Below are 18,508 nucleotides of genomic sequence, written 5' to 3'. Positions count from 1 at the left end.
ACAGACCATCTTGGCTTTGCCTGACTGGGCAGGTTTAACAAGAAAATAATGAACGGGACATGGAAACCTAGTGCAGTGACCAACAGCATGATTTTGTTTCTCCCACATGTCCAAAATGGAACAATTCCTGCCTTACAGCAACTCTGGGGGAACACGCTATCCGAAATCCAGAAGGTTTTAAATCACAGTGTTACAATGGCAGAGGGCTCAGTGGTCAATTACTGTAATTGGCCCATCCCTACTACAAGAGCCTTTCATAATGTGTTGATTTGAAGTCTGCTGTGGACAAAAGCGGTAATGTTTCCAATACCATGACCACAAAATAGAACGTCAAAAATAAAATTGACTAAATAAAAGTCTCCCCCTGCTTCTTTGTAACTGGCTAACACACTACTCACTGGGAAAACGTTAACACAGGCTCCTCCAGTCTGCATGTCATAAATCGTGTCATCTGATTTTTCCATCCCAGTGGCAGGCTTAAAGAATAACTATATAGAAAGAGCCAATCATCTTGCTGATGGTCTTTTTTTCTTATGCAAGTAAAGACACTCTTAAATATCAGATAAGTCATAATATCAGCCTCAAAACTTCAGTATTGATTATGCTATGAGAGAGAATCGGTGTACAGGTACAGATGCTGTTTCATTCTTAACTGATTCTTAACAAGAGGCTTAAAACAAGTAACTATTAGTTAGATTTTCAGTTATTCTCTGACTTATGTTACATTTCAGCCATTGGTCCTGTACAGTACAAAAAAAGAGTTATAGAGTTCTACTTGAACAGGTCATGTTGCTGATGTGACTTACCTGTCGTCATGTCTGTAAAAGGCCCTCTGAAGCAGATCTTGTAACCCTTCATGAGCAACTGAAGAGAAAAGGGAAAAAAAATCTACTGTGAGATATCTGGAAAATCTTTACAGTCGAGCAAAAAAGGACATTCGTTCAGTGAATTTAACCTTCGGACAATGTTCAATAATACTGTACGTGGGCAGCTGTATCAATACAGCTGAGCATGTGTCTGAACTCTCCTGTCTGAAGGGTTACATTTCTAGGCCTGAAACATTTCACTGAGCACATCTCACAATTTATAACAGGTATTCTTCACTTATTGTGCAAAAAGACCTTGCTCATTTTTCACTCTCGATGCAATACTGTAAATTCAGGGATGAGTCTTACAGGAAAAAAGCAAACAGAGCCACCTTAAGAGAGGTAATATCACGCTTTAAGCACGCAAAGAAAAACGACTCGCCTGACACCGGGGACACATTGTTTTATTGCACGCCGGGTCAATAAGCTTGCTTGAAATAGGAATGTAAAATTGTTTCCTTGAACCACGGTAACTACCCGAAAGGAAATGTGCAACTCACATCAGCCTCATATACAGTGTGTGCCTGGATGGAAGCGTTCGGAAGATAAATGTCCGAGCCGCTGGAGAGAGAAATACTAATTTCTCACACCTCCCTGTCTGTCCATAATGATCATTAGCCAGAGGTGCTTGCTGAGATGAAAAAGTGTTTCTGTTACAGATTTTTAATTTAGACAACACATAATGTCCTTCAGGAGGTATTAAAGTGTGTGATGTGATAACGTACGTACATACACACACACACACACACTTTGACTGGCATCAACATTCTGGTGACAGACTGCGAGTCCTGGCACTTCATTTCATCTGTTAGTCTGTTTGTCACAGTTTGTGCAGGTGACAGAAAGTGAGTATGAACAGGACAATCTGTCTGGCTCCATCAAAGTGCCGGCCCTGTGTTGAAGCCACTTAAATAAGCCTGAAATTACTAGCTAATTCAATTAGCGGAGGTTCTTCAAAGGCAGCGATACGGCCAACATGACATCTAGCCGTTTCTAATTTTCCCCCTCACTGGCAACAGAACCGGTCCTGCTGGCCTTACACCAGGAGGAAAATTACAATTAGCTTTTACAACAGGGCCGACAGCTAAGAGGCTGGTGCAAGAGGAGGAAACAGGTTCAAGTGCTGTTTGTTGTTGGGAAATTTTATTTGACTAGCCTCTCTGGTCGGACAGTGTGCTTTCATGAACAATACAGATGGTAATAACTGTAAACCATTTTGTAATGTCAGTTCTTTAGGAACACAGTGTCGACGTCTTTTAGGAGCTGTGATCAGGCTGCAGTTCCTTTCACACATGCATTGCAACTCTGCACTATGCTAGACATCACCCGGAGGAGCTGTATGTGTGAATACAAATGTCTGCATCAGATGCCCCGGACTTAACCCTGCCAGCTCCCAAGTTAAAAGTCTGTGTGAGCCACACGTGTGAAGAGAGCAGGCTATTGTCTGGAGCCAGTGAGTGGGTGGGTGTTTTTGATGATGTTGCATGATACGTAGCAGTGTTAAACTCATTTCTGCTATCTGTATGGCCACATTCAGACAGAAAAGTTGAAACAGAGTCAGCTTATCCAGGAAGAGAACATGATGATACCAGAGCTGTGGTCAAGCTCACCTAAACCAAGACCAAGTCAAGACCAAGAGACCGAGTCAAGACCTGTCAGGTGCTGTCACAGTTGTCTCACACTGTCAGTCATAACAATCACATATGTTACATATATTTATGTGTCCTGTCTCGTCCTTGATTATCACAAGCAAAAGCATAACTTCAATAGCTGCAGAATTTACACAGGACTGTGTGTTTTCTTTTGGATGCCGTTTGCCAAATTTTATGATGGAGAGTTTGGCTGACATCTTGTACCTTGTCTCCCTCATTAACTTTCTTGAAGTGCGGTTATGAAATAAAATCCTGGGTCCTCTTCGTCCGAGATCAAGACCTCATAAGGTCATAAGTACAACAAGACGATGATGATACTGTGCAAATGGTCCTCACTTGGTTTATTGTGTGTACTCAGCGACTATCTGCCAATCATTACCAGCCTACACAAGTCTAATTTTTTTAATCTTTACCTTTTCGTGCTTTTCTTCGTCAGAGAAAGTAAAAGTGTGTGTCCTGCTCATAGTTCAGTTATAAAATCACAGCTCTGCAGGAGCTTGTACAGTGTTTCCAAAACGTGCAAACGCGCCGGACAATCTCCTGTTGTGACCTGACCTGATTCTCACAACACTGTTCATATGTGAAAACGACTTGAGGAACAGGATTACTTGTGCCACTCCATCAGCTCTATAATCTACAGTATACAGTATATAATCACTGATGTTTTGGGCCAAACGATGAATGAAATGGAGTGCAAGCATCTTAAATAGATTTATATTGTGAGAAAGAGAAGGCTCTCTTCTCTAGACACTGTATGTAGTGCTGTTTCTGTCTGGCTGCACGGCTTTCAGTTTGCTTCACGAACTGTTAAATTACTCTTTAATGGGGGCGTAATGGCAGTCCAGTGGTCTAAGAAACAATCTATGTAACTGCACTGACCCTGGTTCGAATCTGATCTGAAACCTTTGAGGCAGATCAATCTCCCAATACCGTTTGATCAATCCTGACTCTGCTGTGCTATCTAATACAGGGGGAAAAAAAAGCAGAAACACATCATTAAAAAGTACTTTTAATGTCTGTTTCTTATAGAACCAGAGCATCATCTACCTACAGGACAGATGAACTTTGTCTTGTTACAGTAGTTTCAGAATTTTCTAATAAAATTTAGCTTAGTTTTTGTGATCGGATTATAACATATGCTGCTGCTTTTATAAGGCAATCTCTTCCATCAGACTCCACCTTGCCTAGCAATGCCTCCCTTCTTTCTTTTTCCTTTAGTCATTGTGGTCTAGCCGCACCACAAATGAATCAGCCAGACATCAAAACAAGTTCGCTGCCAGATCCTTCACTCAGACACGAACATGAACTCTCTCTCTACACCTGACTGTGTTTATCTGCCCAGGGACGGGCTGCAGACTGTAAAGAGCTGCAGCTAACAAAGCTGGAACCTGAGATTAATGTTTTCATACAAGGTCCTTGAATAAGTTTTTTTTAAATATAAAAAATTACAATTAAATGAATGCAGCAGTAGCGGGCCAGTGATTTTTCTGATGTCTGTACAGTTAAAAAAAGCTTCCTGATAATCTGAGAAGCTGTAAACCACACCATCATTTAAATGTCTGCTGATTGGTTCTGTGTTACATGTTTTTAACTTGACTGCATAAATTATTGAACTGATGGCTTCTGATTTTTAAGGCCAATCAATCAGCTTTTTACTATGTGCGATGGGATCCTGCATGTGAGATTTCTGTTTTTGTCTGAGCTCCTCTTACTGGTTTGAGTGGACGAGGCTCATTTGGAAAATGGTGATGTCGAGCACGTCTGCGCACCAATCAGAGTTCAGCCACCATTCAGTCTAATATGATGACAGTTGTGGGGTTGTTTGCTTAAGCTACCATCAAACAAGAATGGAAAGAAACTGAAATAGCTTGCAGTATATTTAAGAGGTGCTGAATTATTTAAAGGATATTATCATATGTCTATTATTGTCAGTATTTCTTTTTACTTCTATTTCTTTTTTCAAAGATCACTGTTATCTTCAATGTAGGTGTTTTGTGACACACCTAAACTAAACCTAACAAACCTGGATTTCGAAGGAAAAAAATATTTCAGAAATTTTAATATACAAGTAACAAAAACTTTATGAATAAAAATCTTATACAAAACATTAAAGCTGCAGGTGACAGAAAAGAGTTGTTAGAATATTCCTGACTTTAGATCAAATAAACAGTTTATTATAACCATCCTGCTCGGTGCGGACAGGACTCACGTTGTTGTCTTCAGTGGTTCGAGCTCTCATGGGGCCCTGGTGGTTTGGTCCATTCACCACGTCACCTCTGACTTCATAGAGACTCTGGAGAACAAGACAAGATGACTTCAATACATGTGAACCTCACTGGTCCAAAACCTTTCCTTTTGCTATTAGCTTTTAAACACATGAAGCAATTACTCACTCTCATCTGATAAAAGAACTGCTGACAAACAGCTCCTATTATTTGATTTATTTCAGGGGTCAAAAGCGCTGCTAGGAGCACACTGAACATTCTTCAGTTTGACAGAGTTCATCTTATAATTGTATGGAGTCCATCTCTACGTACACAATATGATGCATAAAAAATGCTCATAAACTGGCGTGGATGACGGTGAAATGGTTTTAAATTAATGGGAGTATTAAACAAAGATTGGCAAAGGATTATACTTGCATAGCACAGAACCAGATGCGGGAATTGCTAAAGCAAATGGATGACAAATAATTTATGAGGTATCACAGTGAACCACATGGAGAGATTCATCATGCAGCCTTAATTCAACATCGAGACGTATAGAGAAGTAACAGAAAATCACTGGCGCGCAAATTCAAGGAGCACAGTGGTGAGCGTACCTCATCTAAGAGTTTCTTTTGTTTGAAGCACTCTGAAATCCCTGCGGAGAGGAAATAAGAACAAAAACTTATGAGCTTATTGTCAGAAGCATAAACAAACTGTTCTGGTGGCTACTGTATTATGTAACACTTCTTTTGTTCCCGCCTATCCCTCCACAAGCCGCTGTTTTGTACTCAGAATAATTGTTGTAAACTCATCAGTGATGGAGTTTGACAATGGAGTGATTTAGGACTTACACTGGAAGCTCACCACCCACTTCCTGCCTGCAATGCCAAGGAAGTACTTCAGCGTGCGCTCACACACCAGTTGTTCATCTGGCAGAGAAGAGAGGAAATAACAGAGATGTGCGAAAAGATGTGAGAAAGTATGTGTACACAAATAAATACGCCATACTATGATATGCAGAGACAAACAATATTTATAAGAACAGAATACCTACAGCTCTTAGATAAGAACATGGCTTCATTCCCAGGAGAACACACACACCAAGAAAGTCAATGAAATATTAATGTAAATCAATGTGCAATAACAGTATTCTACACAGGGAAATATATATGCATACCATACTGTACAATATTTTTACTTACGCCTTGGCCACTCTACAAGAGTTTTCAAAGTTATCAGATCACTGTGCCGTTCACACTACCCCACTCTCTGCCTTGTGAACGTGAATCATGAAGGTGTTGTGCTTTGGTGAATCATCTTGTGGTAAGTGACCTCCTGTCTCTGGTCAGTCATGCAGTTTACAGAGGAATTGACTGCCTGCTCTTCAAACTACATTTTTTTTTAAAGATTATTTTTTGGGCTTTTGCCTTTAATTGGATAGGGGCAGCTGAAGATATAACAGGAAAGCGGGTAGAGAGAGGGGGAATGACATGCAGTAAATGGGCCACAGGCGGGATTCAAACCAGCGACTGCTGCAGAGGACCAACAGCCTCAGTACATGGATGAACGCTCTACCAACTGAGCTATGGGAGCATCCCCCCCTCCAAACTACATTTTGGCACAAAAACCTGCTGGAGGTGATTATGAACTGAAGCATCACTGTGCAGCATGTTACTGTTGTGTTTGCATCGTCAGAACTATATGTCCTGGATATGAAGCATCCATAGCAACCAAGAAAGTTTTTACAGAGGAGATGGAGCCCCTTTCCTCTCTGTTTCTATGCTTTACTCGTAAGTGTGTTAATTAACCTGGATACAAGGCGCCTATAGTGCAAAATAATATAACAATTGTGGTATTTTATTAGCCCTGCACGTTCACTTCAAGCTGTATAAAGGGGCAACACTGAAACTATATTCTGTAACAAAAACACACATCTGAAGTCACATTATATTATTAATACTGAAGCATCAGTGTGCAGCAGGTCTCAGTCAGACCTGTGTGTCTCCACACAGAGCTGCATCAGCGCTGCTCAAAGTAGAGTTCATTTGAACTACTATAACTTTATAGCCACTGTGGCTTTATAATTACTTTTTGCTTATTTTTTGGATAGAAATATGTATTAAAGTTGTATTAGTTCTATACTTGGGCTTTACTGTCTGCTGCTCCGTTGCTCTTCCATCTCTCCCTCCTCTGTTCCCTCTCCTATCGACTCCTCTCTCAGCCCGCTGTGCCGCGCCTGCTCTCATTGGCTGGAGCAGCTGCCTGGCCTCTCGAGATGTCTGCTACGTGACCAGATATTAAACCTGTTCTCAGAGTTGGGGAGGCACCAGTGAGATCTCTCTTGATCCTGTCTCTGAATGTTGGAGGTACGTCATGATTTGCCTCTCGTCGGGGAGGGTTTGTTGCAAAATCTAGAATTAGTTGGCGAGTGGGAGATCAGGACTAAAATCGCACCCCTATGGCTTAAGTTAGCCTTGCCTTGTATTAACTGAATGTTTTACATCTATTCTATTCATTATCTCACATTGATGGACTTTATTATATTGTACTGTTTTATATAAATCTGTGGCTGTTGTTGTTTGGTCTTTTTTGTCTATGTGTGTGTCTAGCCTACCTCTCCATGGACAACAGGTGCAAATTAGCTGCTAGCTAACACTGCTAGTACAATTACTTTTAATTGTACACTGTCCCTGCACAAATAAACAACTTAACTACCAAATCTGTTTCCTGTTTATATTGTTTTCATTGTTTTATTATATCTTGTTTATATCTTGTTCATCTCCTGTTTATACCTTGATTATATCTGGTCTATATCTTGTTTATTTATTTATACATCTTGCTCTTAACTGTTTACTAAATATCTCACTTTTTTATTGTTGCTTCTGTTTTTGTGCTGTTCTCCTTTGCTGCTGTAATAATATAAATTTCTCTGTTGTGGGATTAATAATTATCTTATCATTTGGTAGATTTCAGTCAATATACATCTTATACCTTGGTGCTACTGTTGTTCATATCTGTCTTTGCTTATCACTGTTTTTGCAAAGCTATTTTTATGACTTCTTTTTTACTGTGTCTGTCCTTACTTCTGTTTGTATGTTGTGTTGTTTGTTTTGGCTTTGCTGAACTGTGATTTGCTCTGCTTTTACTGCTGCCTGCCATGTCTGTGTTGTGCTTTTACTAATCATCAATAAGATCATTATTGACAGAAACTTGTTTCTTAATTTCAGATTGACATTAGGGTGCCATCTTAACACCTGGCCGCAGACCACCCAGCCCCTTGGCTCCTTCTGGCATATTTACAGTAATGTTTATTAATATGCACTGTCCCTGAGAAATAATCAAACTAAATTAGAAACAATGCTGAAAGCTTTAATTTGATGCAAAATAAAGCACAATATATGTCTCTAACTACTGCTCACTCTTCCCAGAAATTAGTTTTTCACTATGTTATCATTTATGCTACTTAAATTTTAATTGCTTGAGTAAATCCTGGTGTTATGGCGTTGTAAAGAACTATATGCTGTTCTTCTCCAACAACCTTTACAGTGAGTTTTTCTCAAAATGTTGGAACAATTGCTTTAAAATTACATGTATCATAATGAAACCAGAAAAATCAAGAACTGCACTGATGATGTCATTTTCAATACCCATACCATATATTTATGAATATAGAGAATAAATAATGTCAAGAATGTCTCTGTTAAGTTTTTGTCACATATGAACTCTGAACGATGTCCTGAGAATCAGGTCGAGACATGATTCAAATTTGTTCAACAGGAGATTGTAAAATGTATTCTCATCCATAATTATGAAAAGCAAGTCTCAAAATGACCACAAACCACAAAATTAACGAGACGGAACAAGACAAGGGTAAGAGGAGGATGGGAAATTAACTTTTTTAAAATGTGAACACCTACCAGACACTGACAGATAAATGTTATAACTCATCAGCCACTCAATAACGAATCATTGTTTTGTGCCTGAAATCTACCAAACACTTTCACATTTTACCAGCATTTGGCTCGTGGCTGGTGCTGATTTCTCATTATGGCAATAGAACCAAGCAATAGAAACGGAGGGAGGTGCGACTCTGATCTGCCTGCCCGGTAGGAGAGATGCTTTGTAGTGCACTGGGACTTAATAACTAAACAATGATGCAAACTTTTACTTTCTCTGACTGTGTGGAAATGTGAAGTTTTCACTTCAAAGATAATAAAGAAATTTATTAAAATATGAGTTAAAAAACAAGACTCAGATGGGCTGATAATGATCAGCAGAGAGTCTATGGGAAAACAAAATTATCAACCAAAGAGTGGAAATAGTTATAAATTACAGCAGCGGTTGCCAAACCGGTCTGCCTGAGGCAAGTCCAGACGCACCTTGGGATTTTGTGACAAACATAATTATTGCAAAATACAACTACACAAAAAGTTAGGAATGAATTTTTTAATTTACTATATCAATACTGTACACACTCATGTCCCAAGACAGAGGCAAATGTATGAAACTCTTTTAAAAACCTTCCATCAAAGCAAACCACAGTTTAAGTTGTTTGCACAGTTTCTGAATGGAGGGAATTATGAGTGTGACACATCAAAGGCCTGTCTTGTCATATTCACAACCTCAAAAGTGGAAATTTTCTGAAAGATCCAAGTCCACAAGTTGTGTATAACCTATGTCGTAATCACAAGATAATGAGTTCCATTTGAAGGCAGAATTTTATCCCCGCTGCACTCTGGGAATTATGATTGGCTAATACATGTTGCCTCCATTGGTTAGGTCGGTTACAGAGGCTATTTTGCATTAAGATAATTACAGGTGTGCCTTGAGATTTTGGCTTACTCACCACTGCATTACAGGCAAGCCGAAAAGAGCATCTACACACCGTGCAACATCAACACACCCACTCACTCGCTGTAAGCCCTCCAGACAATCAACTGCTTTATTCACACATGGGCTCACCCGGACTTTGAACTAGGGCGCTGGCCGGGTTAAAGACGTCTGCTGTCCGGTGCAACCTATTCAGACATTTGTGTTCACACATACACCTCCTCCGGGTAAAATCTAGATAAGTGCAGAGTTGCAGTGCATGTGTGAAAGGGGCTTTGGAATTAATTTTCGAATAACAGCATTTTCACCGGACAAAATAAATGAAAAGTTCTTTAAAAACTGCACCAAAGAGTTTACAAGTAAACAGAAAACCAGTGAATAGCTTCAAAGGCACAATTCATGGTGGATAAGAAGGGTCAGGGGTTATTCTTCCTCCCAAAAAATTATTTTAATTATCTATTGATTTGTATTCCAGGCAAGAGTCAAGTGCATGTTATTGAAGAGCCTCACGCATAACTCCATTTCCATTTCATATGATTATTATTTTTCCTCTAATGGTTTGAATGGGACCCTCCTGCTCTTCTCCAACCTTTAACCATAAAGATCAAGAGGCCCAGCGTTCCCATTTTTCGGTTACCCGGGAAACAGCTGCCATTAAAAAAAAAAAAAAAAAAGTCTTCTTAAACAGTGACAGTTAATATGGTGCTTTGGAGACAGCGAGCTCTGAAATTAAAAATAATCTATCAGAGAGGGTAATTAGCAACAAGCGGATGAATGGAGGAGAGAGTGAGTGGGTGGAGAGAGACACAGAGAGCTTATCTCTGAGGAGCGCTTTAAAAGACGCACAAAACAAGCTGTAACTACATGTGAAAAGAAAAATGTACTTCTGGAAATGCAAATGTTTCTGCTCAAGAAAAAATGTTTAAAAACAGAACTTAAAAAGATTTAAAGAGGACTTTTCAACAGCCAATTTAACTGAAGTCCAGTGGATCAAATTCAGCACTTTTAACAATTATTGTCATTACTAAATGAACAGAGGGTAACACTTTATTTGAAGGGATGTGCATAAGACTGTCATGACCCTGTTATAACCATGTCATGCATGTCATAACACCTGTTATAAAGGAGTCTTTATGAATGTTTATTACATATTTTCAATAAGTGGAAATTATGTCGTTTTAATGTCAAGTTGACATAGTTTCAGGTGTTTTTGTTATGACAACTTGACATTATCAAACATAGGGAAACTGTATAGCTTTATTTTTTATAATGACATTATACTGTCATATGTAGTTGGTTTTGACACTGGCTGTCATAAGACCATTATAAGTGCATCATGAACTTTTTGGTCGCTTAAAGTACAGTGCTCATAAAGATGTCATTAAGTTTTATTACACTGTCAAATGCTTTTGTAACAGTGTCATGAATAATTCCCTGGACTTCAACTATAGTGGTTCCATTTAGACTTGTCATAAAGATGTCATTCAATTTTATAAGTCAAGTTCAAGGAAAACATTCATGACATACTTATAACAGCCTTATGACGGCCAGTGTCAGAACAAAGCACATATGACAGCATAATGTACAAACGTTCAAACATGAAACATGATCATGTCAAGTTGTCATAAACATTCATAAAGACTCCTTCATAATCATGACAGTTGTAGTGACATGGTAATGACAGTGCCATGACAGCCTTATGCAAACCCCTTCAAACAGTGTTACCAATTAGTGTTTTCATACACTCACACCACCTGCATGTGGGCATGCTTACCTGTGTGCATTACGACATGGGTCACCTCCGACGTCACCTGGGAGACCACACGGGCACCAATTCGCTTTGCAAACTTTTTCACCATTATCTGCAGGTAACGACATCTGATTGGTTAATGTATGCTACCACGGAGAGCTCTAGATAAACACATTAACTGACTGAATGGATGAACGGGCACCTGTTCATTGGGGCCTAATCCAGACGACACCAGCACCATCTTAACTTTACTTCTGTCTCTCTGAGGAGTGTTATTCTCTTTGTCCTCTTGCCCATCTGATGGAGAACCGTTGCTCTTTAATGTTTTGGCTGCTGAACTTGAACTAAGTGTCTTAGAGGCTCCGCCGCCTTTTACACTCTGCCCCGTGTGTGTGGAGCGCTGTGCTGCTGCAGAAAAAACAAACGGATAAAAAGAAACAGTCATCAACAGTTACCCAGAACTTAATCTGATCCGCCCTCTTTGAAAACATACAAACACATTCTTTGGTTACACAGAGCCCAACTCTCATTAGCCATCCGGTCAGGCTATCAGGGACCAGACAAAACACGTCTCTCCCCAAGTTATAGTAATCAAACAGACCTTCATTTCTGTACTCTAGTGCAAAAGTGTGCAAACATCAGATTATGACAGAAAAAAAAACTAAAAATAGCTGCAATATTTTTCTTGAAGGGATATTTCAGATTTTTTTAACTCAGCCCTACCTTCCTAAAATGTTTTCCTGCATCTGTGTAGCCTTACCCATCTCTGCAGTGCCGCCACACTTTGGCACGCTGGGCTGCGTCACCCCTTTACCATCAGATGGTCTTGTGCAGGGCTCTCGTTCTGCTTCTGGAACAGTTTTCCTGCAAAACAGATATTAACTTTTGTAGGACCCTGAAGGAAATGGGACAACACAGTGTAGATGTTAGCGATGCCCTGCAGTGATCTGCAAGGCCGGTGCTGGTGCAGCCCAAGGCATTTTCAGATTTATTAATACTGAGCTTGATCGATTTCTGATTATTTGTGTATCTGTATTTGCAAGTAGACTGTTGCTCTAAAGTGCCTCAGAAAAAAGATGAAAAGAAACGAAAAGGAAAGGAAATGCTACCTAACAAAAAGAAAACAAAACAGATGCTTTTAAACAGACATGGATGTGTGCTTCTCCATTATTATCACCATTTCCAGGCCAAATATGCTTTTGTGCATAATGGGCCAATGTGTGATCTGGGGCACATCTTTGCGCACAAACGATTCATGTAAATGGTCCAATGACTAAAGTCTAAAGATAAACGTTAGCAGACACTTAGTATCTTCCCCCATGACGATGCAAAATTAACTTTTCTGTGCACCGGCCAGATGGCAAGTACATGTTCAAACTTTACCAGCCACTCATCAGATAACCACTGATTTTGGGCTGATGAGTGAAGCAAAATCTACCAGCCACCTGCATATTTTACCAGCATTTTGGCTGCTGGCTCGAGCTCATTTTGTTGCCATACTCACTTGTTGCTTTTTGTCTTCAGTCTCAACTTCAGGGGGTGAAACACACACTCACTTTGAGTCAAGTGACTGATTTAGCCAATCAAGACTGTGACACTGCTTGGCAGTAAAAACCTGCGTTGCCTTGTCTGTATATGTTTGGGGTCATTACCCTGCTGCATTGTTCCCTAAAGCTAAACAGCAGCAATTTAAACTCATAGTCACTGTTTCATTTCAAATCAAATATGCTGGAGCAGAGCCAAAATGATAAAAACACACACACAGTGACTGCACTGTGCAGCTGTATAAGGTTGAAAGATGTAAACGTTGGATCAGACTTCAGTATTGACTGAAACTCTATATCCAATTACTTCTGTCCTTTGTTATGAGTAGATTACAAGCTATTCTTTTACTTATATGAATTAAGTTTTGGAAGTTCTCTTCCTTTGTTTTCTTTTGGGTTAATTTCTTCACTCAAAGGCTCCCGAAATACTGACAACTGGCAGCGAGCCGACATTTAAATTACCTGCACCAAAGTGATAATGGCTCAGTGAAAACTTGTTATACATCCGAATGCCAACCGTTCTTTCCAATTTCACCAGTGCGCCCGTGGAGTGTGTGCTTTTTAATTTAGAAGTTGTATAGCTGAGGCCCTCTGTGTTTTCATCCGCTGTCTTTTTCCATCTCTGCCTCTCTCTTGCCTGGAGGACAGCACTTAGAACCCTGCGAGGCGAGAGGTTGGGGGGAAGCAGTCGAGCGGGAGAGATAAATTACTGTGGCAACACAAGTTTCCCTCTAAGTGCTCTAAATGACATATAAGATGCAGTCAGTAATGACTTTTTTATTCTCCACAGCATAAGCAGATTCTGGGTTCATTAGTGAGATTATCCGCCTGTCCTCTTGAGATGCATCACCCTCTGAGAACCAGACTAGCAACACACACACACACACACACGCTAACTTTCTCCTTCAGTTACAGACTGAAAGAGACCAATTACATGCCACTTGCTCCAGTTATTGTTCTGCCTAATATGGCGGTATTGAAATATAGCTCCATTTAAAATATATTAACAATGTATACAATGCTCTAAGGAGAGAAATACAATGCACAGAGGCAGATATTATTTTATCAGATTTGTTACTGAAATCAGTTTGACTTGAAAAGGCACAGTTCACCCCAAAATCTAAAACACATATTTTAAAAAACTCACCAGCAATGTCTCTTTCCAAAAATTATGACCCAGTTGTACAAGATAATCCACAAACCTTGTTGTGAGCAGTTTCATGTAGGAACTACCTTCTTTCTGCAGTAGAATCTAATGGAAATACTTTAAAACATACTGTACCTACTTTCTTTCTAACAGGAAGAAAGTAGTTCCTATATGAAACTGCTCACAACAAGGTCTGTGGTTTATCTTGAGTAACCGAGTCATGATTTTTTGAAAAGAGACACTGGTTTAGAATTTTTCAAATGTATTTTTTGGTGTTTTGAGCACCACAAGCTGAGTGCCATCTAGTTGCATTATATTGGAGAGAGGGCATACATCTCTATATCTCTTAACTGGCCAAGTGACCAAAACAAAATACAAAATGTTCTGCTAGTCAGGCTAGCTGTTTTCCACTGTTTCGAACCTTATGTTAAATTAACCAGCTGCTGGCTGCAGCTTCATATTTAATGATCAGATAGGAGAGAGTTATCGATCTTCTCCTCTAACTCCCTGCCAGAAAGCGAAGAAACTGAAGTCCCAAAATGTCAAACCATTGCTTTAAAGTTACATGTACTTTGTGGGCACTGATCTGAGAGCAGAGGTCACACACTGACAAATCTCCTCATCATCTGCAATGACCAAATTATCAGAAAGGCAAATACACAGAATATTTAATCTCAAGAATGTCTTCTCTGTTGGAATGAAGAATGAAGTTACAACACAGAACCAGTTTCAAACTGTCTAATTCCTGAGAATCACTTAGCTGTGATATTATCAGCTCCTCTAATCACTTCCTACAAACTGCAAACAATGACTTAATGTTTGGAGGCAAACTTTCATGTTAGACAGGCTGCATTTATTCATATTCTGACTGGTTGTTCGTGATGCTTGTTGTTTCAGTAGGACAGTTTAGCTTTTAGACAATAAAGATCAAGCAATGAAGCTAAACTGCAGCTCACATATACTACTGTATGTGCTATTGTTGGACTTTTGTCTTGCTAAAAATTATTGCAGACCTGAGAGAGAAGAAGGAAGACACTGAGTTGACTGAGAAAATAAAGGACAACAAAGTCAAGTCTTCTATAGCATTTAGTTAGTTTGCAAAGCTACGTACATAAAAACCAGGATGTGCACGTGATACGAGCGCACAGAACAGTATGTGCTCTGCATGCACAAATGCCGTCCCATGAGCACAGGGCTCAGTATGAGCTCGACCCTCCCTACATGATGCCAACTGCTTGACACACGCTCGCTTGTTAAGCTGACGACCACAATTTTGTGGAAAGTATGACAACTCAACCAACAAATGTTCAAAACTTCAAATATTCTTACTTAATTCTCACTGGAACTCTGAAACTCAAAAATGGTTTTGAGGACAGTCCAACTGACGATATCGTGTATCGATAATCATTTCAATGTTTTTTATGTTAAAGTTTTCATTTTCCAGTGTTATTTATCACCTATTCTACCTAAGTCCATTCAAAGTCAGTTCTTCCCTTCAGAAATGTTGCAGTTTACAGTTACACTTATTACTAAATTACTATAATGATGAATAAATCATGGAAAAAATACAAGACAAGATTTTGAATAACGATTGATGGTTGTTTCATTTACTTTCTTTCACAAAATATCTATATATTTTCAATTTTACCTGTTTAACCAGGGACATCATACCAGGAAAAAGTAAAAATGTCTAATCAGAAATAAACATTTCTACATCTTATTAACTCAACCTGCAGTGCAAAACTTTTGTCTCCCCCATTTGGCAGTGACAGTACTTACACCAACACTGTCACCACGTTCTTATTATGCCTACAGTTTTCTGCAATATGGTCAGCCATGCTGTAGCCCACTCTTTGCTTTGGTTAATCCTCCCTTCAGCCCAGGCAAAACAAACATTGCTGGTTGACATAAAACACCAGCGGGGGAATGTTCCCACAAACACCAGATTTAAAAACTCCAGTGTATTGCAAAACACTGAGAAATTTACCTGCTGGGTTAATCAGCATTGTGTCAACGCATCTGACAAGGGACTGTAACAGACGTTCAAGTCCCACACTGCAGGTTTTCAGTCCACTCTACCATGTTTTACTCACCGGTCTGCGTCCTGGTCACACGGGACAGGTCTGTGTGCATCTGGGCCTGGGGACACAAAACAATCACCAGCTCTCAATAGTTTAACTAAAACAAAAAAAAACTCCAAAGCGTGGACTGAGATATAATACATTAACCTTAGAAAAGAAGAAAAAGGTAGAAATTGCGTATCTTTGCTTTGATCTGCAGGTCTCAAAATTGCTTGTTTTGTCCAACCAACAGTTCAAAGCACAAATATATTCACTTTGATATAACAGAACCCAGTAATATTCACCTTAAAGTGGCTGGAACCAGTGGATTTTTGTTATTTTTTGCTTATGAAATGTTATAAACAAATACTTCCACAGTTCTTATATGCTCACCAGTGGTTTTGCTGCTCTGGTTTGGTTTTGCTGGGACTTCTTTTGCAGGACTGCCTTCTTTCTCCTGAAGCACCTCGGACACCAGAGCCATCAACTTCTCCAACCTCACCAGCTCCTTCTGCATCTCTATCTTTTGCTAAAAAACAAAGAAAACAAAGCAAAGTAGAACATCTGATAATTACAAATGACACACACACACTTCAATAAAATATAGGGTGGGGTGAGAAAAAAAAGAGAGACGCAATGCAACATTTACTATTTAAAAAAAAAAAAAGGGACACAATCTGGCTGCACATTTGGTTTCTTGCACTGACGTATGAAAACAACAACAACTGTCAATCAGTGAGGAGGGACCCACGCTCAGTTAGAGGCAAGTTAGTCATTAATGGAAGGGAATGGGTGCTTTTTCAGCCAGACAGCACTTAGTGAGGAGAACACATGGCAGAATAAGACAGTGAGAAGAAGGTGATTATATGATATTTAAGAAATGACAACAGCTTTTTTAGCTGGGGCTGATTTAGAGGAACAGAGTGCATTGGTTTGAAAGTGTGTGTCAATGCTTCATTGAACTAATACTTTGAATTTCAGGCTTTTATCCTGCGTGAGGGCATTGATTATGTATACAGATGCACAAACAGGCAGCACAATAATACCACACCTCTGTATTCTCAGATGTGTGTAATCCTGGGCCCCTTTCTAAACCCCAGGGCGTGAAACTTGAACTCCCCAGTCAAATACAGTCGACAGATAAAAGTGAGAGCGCTGGAAGATGGATGAGGTAGAAAACAAGAATCATCTCCTAGGCGGCATTTCCTCTAACGTAAATGAAATGCAATTTAGAAAGCTGCTGAGGGGGACATTTTTTACTGAGCGAGGTAGTCTGTCATCCAGGAGCTGACAGTTTGGTTTGGGAGAGTGTGGTGGCTGCCCTCTCTGGGGCGGAACGTGACAGTGCATCACCGGGACTACAATGCAACCAGGTAATGCTGAACGAGCAGACAGACACACTTAAAAATGGTCCGTGTTAGAATTAATGGAAAAATTTGTCATTTTTATCAAGAATCAAAGGTTGATCACACACTAAATTTGTTATTTTTCTCAAATAAAGGGCCTATTTAGAGAGGTGTGTATAAAAAAAAACAGAGAAATTGAGAATGTAATCATATTTACCTGAGTAACAAGGACTTCGCTTGAAAATTGTGATGATTCTACGGAAACGCTGGGATCATTTACTGCGACATCACCTGCAGAGAGGAAATAATCAAATAGAAATGCTTTATTTTTTTGAGAGAAGACACAAATTATGACAGCAGAAAGAACAGAGTAAGCACATCTTTGGCAGATTAGTAACAAAAAAAGAAGACTTTATCCCCCCGGATCTGATGTCAAGGCTCTGCATGACATCAACGTCTCAGAAGTGGAGACTTTGTTCTTCAGCAGAACAACAGCAGTTATATAGTTTAGAGTTGTTTTGCCCATTGCCTGCATGTCTTACAAGCATAAATATACATTTACAGCTCATTTAGATCAAGTAACAGGACTGGGATTGGCTCAATGATTCAAAGTATTAAAAGGATTTCTACAAAAAGACAAATTTAAGACTTTTAGAGACCTTTTCAAGACAATGTAGGCAAAAAAAATATATAAATAAATAAAAAATAGAAAGCATATGAAGGAAAATCGAAGCCAGAATTAGAACATTCACTACAGACAACTGTGTACACAAGAGGAAGAGTAGTTCTGGTTATCACTTCTACACTGGTTTCAGTCTGTAGTTGTTACAGTGAGATCAATACAAAACTTTCCCAAAAACACATCTAAAAGGGAGACTTAAGTTAACTTCATAATCCAAACCAGTTTTAAGACATGTCAAAATATTTAAGTTCAGGTTGTTGAATATTAAGCTTTTTAAGTACATGCAGAAACTGTGTCCTACACACATTTCCAGCACTGTTCCTCACTTTTATTTCTGTGACTGTGTATTTTTATTGGCCTGTACTACATCTCATCATTATTGCTGTGTTCGATACTTCTGAGTGAACTATAAAACTTTCCATTG

At 39.4% G+C, this 18,508-nt stretch overlaps 1 protein-coding gene across 1 annotated transcript in view; it reads right to left on the bottom strand.

The window, feature by feature from the left end:
* Positions 1–18,508, bottom strand: part of LOC146312052 (uncharacterized) — a 32,377-nt gene that overhangs the window by 8,621 nt on the left and 5,248 nt on the right. The window contains exons 8-17 of the mRNA XM_084741154.1: positions 17,620–17,693; positions 16,450–16,585; positions 16,090–16,135; positions 12,066–12,169; positions 11,508–11,713; positions 11,330–11,417; positions 5,577–5,654; positions 5,340–5,380; positions 4,728–4,811; positions 807–864 (exon numbers count right to left, since the gene is read on the bottom strand). Coding sequence (XP_084597280.1) covers positions 807–864; positions 4,728–4,811; positions 5,340–5,380; positions 5,577–5,654; positions 11,330–11,417; positions 11,508–11,713; positions 12,066–12,169; positions 16,090–16,135; positions 16,450–16,585; positions 17,620–17,693 — 915 coding nt within the window. The remainder of the gene's footprint in view (positions 1–806; positions 865–4,727; positions 4,812–5,339; positions 5,381–5,576; positions 5,655–11,329; positions 11,418–11,507; positions 11,714–12,065; positions 12,170–16,089; positions 16,136–16,449; positions 16,586–17,619; positions 17,694–18,508) is intronic.

This window comes from Lutjanus erythropterus, chromosome 17 (assembly GCF_056507025.1).
Source record: "Lutjanus erythropterus isolate fLutEry1 chromosome 17, fLutEry1.hap2, whole genome shotgun sequence".
Taxonomy (NCBI): domain Eukaryota; kingdom Metazoa; phylum Chordata; class Actinopteri; order Lutjaniformes; family Lutjanidae; genus Lutjanus; species Lutjanus erythropterus.
This window is presented reverse-complemented; position numbering and strand designations above follow the sequence as displayed.